Source organism: Bos indicus x Bos taurus, chromosome 21 (assembly GCF_003369695.1).
Source record: "Bos indicus x Bos taurus breed Angus x Brahman F1 hybrid chromosome 21, Bos_hybrid_MaternalHap_v2.0, whole genome shotgun sequence".
Taxonomy (NCBI): domain Eukaryota; kingdom Metazoa; phylum Chordata; class Mammalia; order Artiodactyla; family Bovidae; genus Bos; species Bos indicus x Bos taurus.
The window spans coordinates 59,130,344-59,142,132 of NC_040096.1; the positions used below are offsets into that span (position 1 = coordinate 59,130,344).

At 48.4% G+C, this 11,789-nt stretch overlaps 1 protein-coding gene across 1 annotated transcript; it reads left to right on the forward strand.

The window, feature by feature from the left end:
* The first annotated feature begins 400 nt into the window (after positions 1-400).
* SERPINA4 (serpin family A member 4) lies at positions 401-8,165 on the forward strand. The gene is given in 7 exon segments (XM_027521196.1): positions 401-653; positions 656-970; positions 973-1,050; positions 5,102-5,375; positions 6,904-7,051; positions 7,970-8,043; positions 8,045-8,165. Coding segments are annotated over 7 exon segments (1,254 nt in total). The 5' UTR covers positions 401-409.
* The last annotated feature ends 3,624 nt before the right edge of the window (positions 8,166-11,789 follow it).

Sequence of the window (11,789 nt, forward strand, 5' to 3'; positions counted from 1 at the left end):
AAGATATTAACTAGTTTGATGACTTGGTTGAGACACTTTGGGCCGAGATCAGGTGCATTCAGAGTGGTATGGCTGTAGACAAGACACTTTGGGAGTCTGTTACCCCGTCTCTGCAATGAGAATGGAGTCTAGTACCATGCAGAGCTCACAGAGATGGGAAAGGAAATGAGCCGGTGGACAGGGAGCCCTGTGCTTTGTAAATCTGAAGTCTGGCTATAGCATGCCAGGGCACCTCACATGTGGAGGTGCTGGGTGTTCGCTCGTCCCCCTCAAGCTCATGTGCAGGAGCTGAGGGACCACTTTCATCCTGGGGCCCTGCCCTCTGCCAGCCTTCTCCGAGGGGTGGAATGTTCCACTGGGGAGCTTCCTGGGCATGTTTTTTTCTCCTACAAACCTGAGACCACAGAAGATGCATCTGGCTGGCTTCCTGCTCCTCCTTCTGGCTGGACAACTGGTCCTTTCTCAAGGTCAGCTGCATCCCAAGCACTACGGCCAGGGTCATGCCCGCCTCCCCCGTCAGGCTCCCGGCACAGGTGAGGGCTTCTCCAGCCTCAAGATCAACCCAGGCAACACCACCTTTGCCCTCCACTTCCACCACCTGTTGGCTTCCCAAGCCCCCGGGGGCAGTATCTTCTCCCCTCTAAGCATCTCCACAGACTAGCTATGCTGTCCCTGGAGGTCAGCTTGCACAGCAGGACTCAGATCCTGGAGGGTCTGGGCTTCAACCTCACACAGGTATCAGAGTTTGACAGCCACCAAGGCTTCCAGAACCTTCTGCACACTCTCTACCTCCCAGGCAACAGGCTGGAGATATGCATGGGCAACGTCTTGTTCCTGAGCCCTGAGCAGCTGCTTCTTCTGAGAATCCTCAAGGACTCCGCAAGCTTCTGTGAGTCTAGACTCTTCTGCACCAACTTCAAAGACTCTGTGAGCATGACCCAGCTAATCAACCACCACCTTAGGTAGGAAACTTGGGGAAGATCGTGAATTTGGTCAGCAAGCTCAATGCCGATACTACGATGATGCTGGTAAATTACGTGTACTTCAAAGGTCAGTGTGTTGGTGAATCCCACTCTTCCCTTTCCCCCTAACTTACTGAAGGCTCACGTGTCAAAGAGAAACCCCTCAAAACAGAAAGTGGATGGATTGAGTCTGATACATTGAGCAGACTTCAGGAAATTTAATGTTAGAGCATCAGATATTTAAGTTTGTATAATATTGATTTCCATCTCTTCATACTTCTAGACAGGTTTTCTTATTTATTTTTTTAATAACAGCAATGCATGTGTGACAAACATCTTATGAATTCATATCAAAGCTTTACCCCTTACCAAGAGTGCAAATCCAGCAGGCTGTTTGCTTGAAGTGAGGATATGAGTCCCTGCTTCAAGTTTTATTTCTAAGGATCAAATGATGTCACATATTTATATGTTCCTTAGAGGAGGGCCTGAAGGGATTGGCAAGCTTTAGGTCCCAGCCAAATCCAACAGACCACCTGTTTTTGTAAATAAAGTTTTATTGGCACACAGCCACACCCACTCATTTATGTATTATCTCTGACAGCCTTTGCAAGACAGAGATTAACTCTTGCTACTGAGACAGAATGACCTGTAAAGCATAAAATATTTACTTTCTGACCCGTTGCAGAAGAAGATTGCAGATCTCTGAGCATTAGACATGCTCAATAAATAGAGCATTTGCAATTACTCTAATGACAACAATTTTGAAGACCTTTAAAAATACATAAAAGTATAAAAAATACATGGAAGTATAAAAGAAAAAATAGAAGTTGTCCATAATCTTACCTTCCTGAGTGAACCAGCATTATTTAGCCTAATTCCTTCCAGTCTTCTATTTATACACATATGTTGATAGAGTTGAAATCACAGGTGGGGACGTTTTTGTACAGTGTGTATCACGTAGGGTGCCATCCAGGGAGCAGAGTCACCGTAAGTGTTAAGAGAAAGAGGATTGTCCTAGGAATTAGACTTGGTGTATTTGTGGGAGGGACTGGGGAAGTGAAGGTCTGGAGGAAGAATTTGGAGGGACAGAGAAAAAGGCACTGGAGCTGGTAGACAAGTTGGAACTTCTCTGGAAGTCTGTATGCCAGCTGGGCACATCCAGCCACCAGATTGGTTCTACATAGGGGGAGCCTGGGAAGAGGCCCAGGCCGTAGTCTGGGGACACAGTTGGGCACCATGGAGGAGCTGGACGTTGAACGTGGAGGACAGCATGGGTATCTGCAGCACACACCTCCTCTGGTCTGTCCATCATCTCATCTGTCCATCATCTCATCTGCCTTCAACGGGCGATGGCTGTTTCACATCTGACTCCCAGTCTCCTGCTGTGACCACCTTGAATCTACAGGAAACACATTCTGGGAAACAGCCCCAGACTAACAATTCAGCCACACTGGTCATTGCTTGCATTTTACATGTAGAATTTTTACACTTAGAATTTTTACACACCATTGAAAATTAAAAAAAAATTTACATGTAGGATTTTTACACCATAGAAAATTAAAAAAAAAATAAATTCTGCAATAACTATACATTCACAGGAAGTTGCAGAGTTGTGTGGAGAGGTCCCATGTACCTTTCACTCAGGTTCCCCTGGATAATGTCTTACATTTGCTGCTGTTGTTTAGTTGCTCAGCTGTGTCTGACTCTTTGCGATCCCACGCAAAGAGCATTAGACATGTCTGTCTCCTCTGTCCGTGGAATTTCTCAGGCAAGAATACTAGAGTGGGTTGCCATTCCCTTCTCCAGGGGATGTTCCCGATCCAGGTGTCGAACCCACATCTCCTGCATTGCAGGCAGATTCTTTACCACTGAGCCACCCAGGGAACATCTTACATAATTGTATACAGTTGCAAACCAGGAATTTATTTATAAAATTTTATTTTATTTATAAAAATAAACAAACTTTATTCAGATGTTATCAGTTTTCACATGCACTCATGTGTGTGTGTAGTTTTACGCTCTTGAAAAATTTATTTAGATCTCATTTTAGTGGCTGTACAATATTCTATTAACTCCATTCAACTGGAAAAAATAATATAATTTACAGGTATAATATACACTCTCACCACACCCAAATCTCTGGCCAGAAATAATGAAGTTTTTGGTGCTCTCTTCCTGTAACCTTCTTTCCAATTGGGTTAGTGCTCGTGGCACAGGCAAAAGGCTCTCCAGAAATAGAAGAGAAATAGCCTGCCCTCTGACACATTTGCCTGTCACCTTGGGGATATAAATGTAGCCTCAAGCCCTCAATCTAGGTCACATGGTGTGAAGAGTGGAATGACTGTGGTTTATCTTTAAAAATGAAAAGTACCTAGAAGAAAACAAACCAAAGATGTGCAGCATCTTTCTAGATAAAATTATATTGAGAGATACTGAAGTGGGCAAACAAACAAAAAAAAATAGTATACTGAATTTATGAATAGGGAGACTTAATGCGCTAAATATGTCAGCCCCCCAGCAATTGATCTAAATTTTTTAATGTAATCCCAACAGTTTTGGGGGGAAATTTTTGTTTATTTTTGGCTGCACTGGGTCGTCACTGCTGTGCACAGGCTTCCTTTAGTTGCCGTAGGTGAGGGTTACTCTCTGGCTGTGGTGTGCAGGCTTCTCTCTGTTGCTGAGCATGGATGGTAGTGTGCGAGGGCTCAGTAGTTGTGACCCATGGGCTGAGCTGCTCTATAGCACATGGGATCTTCCTGGACTACAGATTGAATCTGTGTTCCCTGCATTGGCTGATGGATTCTTAACCAGTGGACTGCTAGGGAAGTCCCTCCTAACAGCTTTTTAAAAGATTATTTTTGGTGCCAGTTAACAAGCTGATTCTAAAATGTATGCGAGAGAGCAAAGGGCCAAGAAGAGCTAAAAAGGGAGAACCTGCCTGCTGGGGAGCAAGACCGGTTATAAATCTATATTAATTTAGACTGTGTGGTAGACCAAGGGGACAGAATAGAAAGGCTGGAATAGAACCCAGAAGTGGCCCCTTGGATATACAAACATCTGATATTTGACAAAACCTGCATGATAGAATGTTGAGAAAAAGGATAGATTTTTTTTTTTTTAAGTGGTGTAGGGACAGTACCCTCATGGGGGGAAAAATGATTTTGTACGCCTCCCTCCTACTGATAATAAGCATTCATTCCAGGTGACATAAAGCCCTAAATGCAAAAGGTAAGAGCAAAGCTTGTAGATGATGGAGGGAAGTATCTTCAGGACCTGGAGGTGGGAAAATGTCCCTGGGTAGGACACAGAGATCTAACCATAAAGGAAAAAACTGATATGCTCGCTGCATTACAGTGGAGAATTTCAGTCACCAAAGCACACCATTATGAAAGTGAAAAGACAAGCCAGGGAGGAAGAAAACTCACTGACAACATACAGAATTGATAAACAACTAGTGTTCAGAGAGCTGCAAGTCACTAAGAAACAGCCCTATAGAAATACGGGTCAAAAACGTCGCCTGGCACTGAGCCAAAATCAAACAAACAACCCGCTACCAAAACTAATAAAAAACTCCCGTGTGCTCGTGCTAAGTCACTTTAGTCATGTCTGACCCTGTGCAGCCCTATGGACTGTAGCCTGCCAGGCTCCTCTGTCCATGGGATTCTCCAGGCAAGAATACTGGAGTGGGTTGCCACGTCCTCCTCCAGGGCATCTTCCTGATCCAGGGATCGAACCCGTATCTCTTACATCTACCTGCATTGGCAGGGGGTTCTTTACCACTAGCGCCACCAGTTGATCCATAAACACAGAAGAGTACTCGATCTTACTTTAAACTGAGAAAGGGCATGTCTGAAGCACAATGAGCTACCACTACACAAACACCAGGTTGACAAAATGAAGTCCAACAATTTCAAGTAACTGGTGAAGACATGAAAAGATCTTGCTGGGTATCCTCTTGGGTCTCTTACTTTAGAATCTTTCTGAACCCCCAGGTCCATGCCCCAGGCAGGTCTGGTGTTGAACTGATGGGATGGTAAGGTAAGGGTCTGGAGTGATGGTTGGGGGGGTGTGTTTCTTGGATGGAGGATGGGCTTATTTGTCCACAAATGCCTGCTACCCTCTTCCCTTCTTCCCTCCAGCTCTGTGGGAGAAACCATTCATCCCTTCCTTGACTGCTTCCCACAACTTCTATGTTGATGAGGACACCACAGTCAAGGTGCCTATGATGCCACAGGATACCCAGCACCACTGGTATCCTCACAACAGGTACTTGCCCTGCTTGGTGCTGTGGATGTATTGCCAAGGAAACATAACAACCCTCTTTATCCTTCCTAACGAAGGGAAGATGGAGCAGGTGGAAGAGGTTTTGACTCCCAAGATGCCAACAAGATGGAGCAACTTGTTCCGGAAGAGGTAATCCATCAGGGCATGGTGCAGGCTGTGTCTTCACTGTGAACCCTTCCAACCAGAGCCAGTGTCCCAAATTGGAAAGGGGATCACCAAATTTTGGAAGAAGTCTTACTTTCTCCAAGACTTTCCATGCTGCTGCTTAGTCGCTTCAGTCGTGTCCAACTCTGTGGGACACCAGAGATGGCAGCCCACCGGGACCCACCGTCCCTGGGATTCTCCAGGCAAGAACACTGGAGTGGGTTGCCATTTCCTTCTCCGATACATGAAAGTGAAAAGTGAAAGTGAAGTCGCTCAGTCGTGTCCGACTCTTAGCGACCCCATGGACTGCAACCCACCAGGCTCCTCCGTCCATGGGATTTTCCAGGCAAGAGTACTGGAGTGGGGTGCCAGGGCCTTCTCCGACTTTCCATGGGTTTCCTTAAATAAGGATTGCCAATACTGTATCTAAATTTTGCCCTCATTAGTGAAGAGAGAACCAGACTAGGAGTTAGGAATCCTGGGTTTAGATGTAGCACTTATACTACCCACTCCAGGATCCTTGCCTGGGAAATCCCATGGATGGAAGAGCCTGGTGGGCTGCAGTCCATGGGGTTGCATAAGAGTCGGATACGACTAAACAACAACAACTTGTACTGCACAAGTCCGGGGTGAAGAGACACCAGCTCTCTGAGGGTCCACCTTGTGCAATGAATGAGTAGATTTCTGGTCAAGATGCTGACCATTATGCTATAGAGGTATTTAGCAAAACCCCACCCACCCACCCCAGCAAGTACCAAGGAAGCTTTCACATCACCCTGAGGCTATGAGGAGGAAAAGTCTTCAAACACACTTGAGAAAAGGACCTCAGGTCAAGGCCATATGGGGGTGGGCAATTCACACAACTCATGTGGTAGAGGAATTCTATCCAAAGAAATCACCGGTTGCAAACAAGTGAAAACCATGGGGCCCCATCAGTTCAGTTGCTCGGTTGTGTCCAGCTGTTTGTGATTCCATGGACTGCAGCACACCAGACCTCCCTATCCATCACCAATTCCTGGAGCCTGCTCACACTCATGTCCATCGAGTCAGTGATGCCATCTAACCACCTCATTCTCTGTCATCCCCTCTTCTTCCTGCCTTCAATCTTTCCCAGCATCAGGGTCTTTTCCAATGAGTTAGCTCTTCGCATCAGGTGGCCAAAGTACTGGAGTTTCAGCTTCAGCATCAGACCTTCTAATGAATATTCAGGACTGATTTTGGCCCCATCAGAGACAAAGGTAAAACTGCCGCATGAGGAGACCTGTATCTCCTGACACGTGTGCAGAAAACCACCTCTGTTTAGAAGAGCTGCCAAAGGAAGGAGACCTTGCAGATGGCTGACCCCGGGGTCAAAGGAGCCTGGCTTTAAGTCACTGGGAGCACTCACTGAGGGCATGGCACAGAACTCTGATGGAGTGAGGGCAGGGAGCGAGTGCCCTTGAGAAGAGCCCAGCCTAGATGGGACCCCTGGCTAGTTCAAGAGTCCAGTGTTTTAACCCACTGCCTCTTTCAGCCATTTTTATGGGAAGCTCAAGTTGTATCTCCCCAAGTTCTCCATTTCTGGCGCCTATAGATTAGATCAGATTTTGCCCAAGCTGGGCATCACAGACCTGGGTATCAACCCCTGGAGACCTTGGAGGGGAACTTCTACCTCTTGGAAGGTGCTGGGTGCTGGGTGCTCTCCCGGCCACCATGTGAAGTCTCAGAGCCCGAGTTTTACTCAATAATCCCTGGGTGTAGGGAGCCAAGAAGTAACCCACCGTGTGCTGGGTGTGGTGCTCGATGCTGGGAATCCAGGGGCCACCAGGCCCCTGCCCTCAGAGAGCTGTCCCAGTCAAGTCACAGATGGTGGCAACAAGAGTGACAAATGCAGAGACAGAAACAGAGGGAGGACGCAGACGAGGCTGGGTTGTTTCATGCATTTCTTAGGTGAAAAAAAGGGACCTGTGACCTCAGTTATGTAAGACAAAGTTGTGCTAGAGGGTAGAGTCTTGGGCTTGAGAGTTCAAGTTTCAGTTCCGCCTCTTATGACGTTAGAAGTTCTGCATCTTAGGACCCTCCTTTGACTCCACGGTCAGCCGTCTGCAATGTTACCCAGCCTCTGGATTTACCTTCCTCATCTGTAAAACAGACATAAGACATTGACATCATAGGATGGTTAAGAAGATTTAAAAGAGTGTAGGCACACAGTGTGTGCTCAATAAATGATCACAATCACCATTGTATAAATAAGGGATCTTTAGCTCAATGACCCTCCCCACGGTGCAGAAATTCCTGCTGTGTTTTCTCAACAAATGGCTTTGGTCTTCAGTGGTTTCTGGTCTCTCCAGGCTTCCCTAAGCCCTGACTCATGCTCTCTGGTGGCTCAGGTGGTAAAGAAGCTGCCTACAATGCCCTGGGTCAGGAAGATCCCCTGGAGGAGGGCATGGCTACCCACTCCAGTGTTCTTGCCTGGAAAGTCCCATGGACAGAGGGAGCCTGGCAGGCTACAGTCCATGGGCTCGCAAAGTGTTGGACACAGCTGAGCGACTAACATACACACGCTCTCTCGGCGCTAACACTAGCCATTTCCCTTTCAGAGTTTCCGCAAGGCCATCCTGGAGGTGGGTGAAGTTGGCACCCAGGCTGCAGTGGCCCCCGGCAGTTTTGCCACCTTTTGGCCCCCAGGACAATTGCTAAGCCCTTTGGTTTAACCAGTTCTTCCTTGTGATCTTTTCCACCAATGCCCAGAGCATCTTCTTTCTGGGAAAAGTGGTCAACCCCACAAAACCATAGCCCTCCCAGGGCTGGCTTGTCTGTTACAAGCAGGAGGACGTAGCCTGGAGGGAGAGGCATGAGCAGCTCTGGGCTTGGAGTGGAGGATACAGAAGATGCTGAGGATCTGGGGCAGAAGTTGTTGGTGAAGGATGCGGGTGGTATCTGAAGGGTGTGGACTGGACACCCAGCTCCTCAGGGCTGTGTCACCCCAGACAGACCATCTAACCTCTTTGAGCAGGTCTACCCTGGAAAGTGGGAGAAATGTCCACCACCAGCCGCACTGCCCAGGGTAGTTATACAGATTAAACAAAATGATGGCTACGGGGAGCCTGGCTCAGCGCTTCCCACATAGTGGATACTCAATCAATGCATCCCTTTCCTATCCCTCTGGGGTTTGCCTGTGGTCCCCTGGCACACCTGGTCCAGGATGCAGTGGTGAGATGTTCCAAATTTCAGTAAGTTCACGAGGTGTGTGTGTGTGTGTGGTAGGCAGTCGTGGTGTGGGCAGCCAGTGGACAGGGCAGGTGCCGTTTCAGAGCCAGGGTTCAGAAGGCCTTGGCAGGGAGAGTGTCCACCAAGGCATCTGCTACCGAGACTGGAGATGGAGGCTCAGGGAGGCAAGCTATTGCAAGGGAGCTCAGGCCCTGCCCCACCTGTGGTCACGGGGATGTGGCCAGTATCCCTCTCAGAGCAGATTGCCATGGCCACGGACTGAGCTTCACAAGGAGAAGTGTGAGATGTAGGAGTCTAGAGGCCTATCTTCCCATCCCTGCTGTGCCATCGAGGTGCTCTGAGACTTTTGTGGTCCTTCCCCCTCTGGACTTCAGTGTCCCCACCTCAGTAATGTTAGCTGGCCCAGTATTAAAAAGCAGAGACATCACTTTGCTGACAAAGGTCCATCTAGTTAAAGCTATGGTTTTTCAGTTATGGTTGGATGTAAAAGTTGGACTATAAAGAAGTCTGAGTGCTGAAGAGTTGATGCTGTTGAACTGTGGTGCTGGAGAAGACGCTTGAGAGTTCCCTGGACAGCAAGGAGATCAAACCAGTCAATCCTAAAGGAAATCAGCCCTGAATATTCATTGGAAGGACTGGTGCTGAAGCTGAAACTTCAATACTTTGTCCACCTGATGTGTAGAGATGACTCATTGGAAAAGATCCTGACCCTGGGAAAGACTGAAGGCAGGAGGAGAAGGGGACGACAGAGGATGAGATGGTTGGATGGCATCACTGACTTGATGGACATGAGTTTGAGTAAACTCAGGGAGATAGTGAAGGACAGGGGAGCCTGGCGTGCTGCAGTCCATGGGATTACAAAGAGTCAGACACGACTTAGCAACTGAATAACAACAGGTGGCCCAGCTCGGACCGTCTTTGAGTTTGTGGGGTGAAACCTCTGAGGAGGGACCACTCAGAGTCTGTGAGAATAAACCTCTCCCCCTCCCATGGGAGGAGGCAGGCTGACAGGACCTGGCTGTGTTTGTCCTAAACCTCAGTAATTTCCAGCAAATGCAAGGTCTAGTGGGTTTTGTTCATTTGTCTGTTTTGAAGGTGAGTGTCAGAGGCAGCAGGAGGTTTCACAGCCACAAAATCAGAGTTTACATTGGTGACAAGGAAAAGTAGACTGAGCACCATCTACAGAGCTGACAATTATTCAAGAATCAAAATATTCCAGGGACTGTGTGACTTGGTCCTGGTCCTTGGCCCAAATAATGCCACGATGGCAGAATAGAATCATGTCAGGAAGCTAGGAAGCCAGTATCTGGAGCAGGAAACAGACAACTTTTTTGATGGAAAAAGCCATGGGGAACAAACTGAGGAGTGGAAGATTCTGGGGTCTCCCCCATTTTCTCTGTAACACAGCTGATGGCCTCAGGTGTCACCGACAGAGAGAAGATCCTATAGGAGGAAATATCTCAGCAATGCCAGCCCAGCGCTAACCACACCAGCTCTGGGCTACAAGGTCAGGAGCCTGCCAGGGCTCAGCACCAAGTCCTCCAAGGCCCCAAGGACCTCACTCTTTTCTTGCCAACCCTGGTTTAATTGGTCCATTTCCCCCTGCACCTGCTGGGATGTTGGATTCTATTTTTCAACAGCCAGGCAAGAGATAGTTAAGCGCAGGCTGACTCACTTCCCTGTCTGCCCCTACAGCAGCAGGGGGTGGGTGGATTTGAGTCCCAGACAAGCCTGGAAGAAATGCAGGCCTGGGGTTACCATGGCGATGACACTGCTGGAGTGAGGTGAGGAAGAGAAGCTCTGGTGTGAGGAAGGGGAGGAGAGGGGTGCAGTCCCCTTGAGAGTGATGCCTTCTTGTTCTGATTAAGCTCATCTCATTCCCTCCTCTGCTCAAAAGCACTCAATGGCTCCCTATTGCCTCCAGGATAAAGTTCATATTCTTCCAACTGTAGTCAAGGCCCCCATCCCAATCTTGTCCCTGCCTGCCTCTCCCGCCCCTGACTCCTCTCTTGCCTTCACTCACCCAGTGACTGCACTCATGGAAAGTCTGATGTCTTCCCAGGCTACCCATAGCTTCCCACCTTTGGGCTTCTGTCCCTTCAGATCCCTATCACCCAGAATGCTCCCTTCCCCATCTCTGAGAATCTATTAGGATTTCCAACAAGTGCCTCCTGCTGTCCCTAAGGAAGACGGTCTTCCTACTATTAAACATGGCTGGCTGACATTAATCTCTGCCTCCCACTGGGTCAACCCTGGCCCCTCCTAGACGGAACATCTCAGAGGGAGAACCCTATTCACATTGCATTCCCTTCACTCACCTTAGTACCTGACCCCAGTGCTGATCATCTGGTCTGGCACGTGACTCAGGCCCAACCAATGGTTCGTGACTGAATGAATGAATGGAAGAGGCTGTACCCTGAGCAAGGTCCCCATGTTATTTGTTCTGTATCACCACCCCCCGACACACCCCAGGAATTGATTGGGTAAATATTTAGTCCAGCTTCTCAGATTTCAAAATGTCCTTTGGAGCATTAAAAAAAAAAAATTAAAAAGATCTACAGGGCTGTGTGTGACCCTTGTTTTGCTACTTGGGAGGCACACTGTGGGCATGGAGTTCAGTGTCGGGAGGTGGGGTATGCTGGTGATTTCTGTCATTCTCCTCTGGCAGGAAAGGCACAGTCTTTCTTCACCTTGCAATTGGAGAGCGGAGGGAGGCAAGGGAGTGTCATGAGTGTCGTGGTGGAGCTTGGGGGACCCGGATGCCAGTGGATGGATGAATTGCCCTGCCCTCATAAGCAAGTGTGGAGAGAAACATCGTGGGTTCATTTGGTTATTCATTCTCTCCTTCAACAAACAGTGGACTGGCCACTAGCCAGGAAGCCAGGGGGATTTCCTCAATGGGAGAAGAGGCACTTGAAATTTGGGCTGGGACAGAAAGTCTGCATTCCCAGCGTCTCTGTTACCCGCACCGAGGACAAGCTCTTACCTCTCCAGATTTCACTTTCCGCACCTGTAAGTGGGTACATAATCCCGCAGCATCTATAGAGGTAGGGATCAGATGGACATGGGATCAGTGGAAGATCCAGGCCTGGGAACCCCCAGCTCTGATGGAGCCTGTGAATGTGTGGACATGTGAAGGGCAGGAGAGTGTCTGTTCCATCCCTGGCTGCCTGGGAAGGCGAAGTGTCC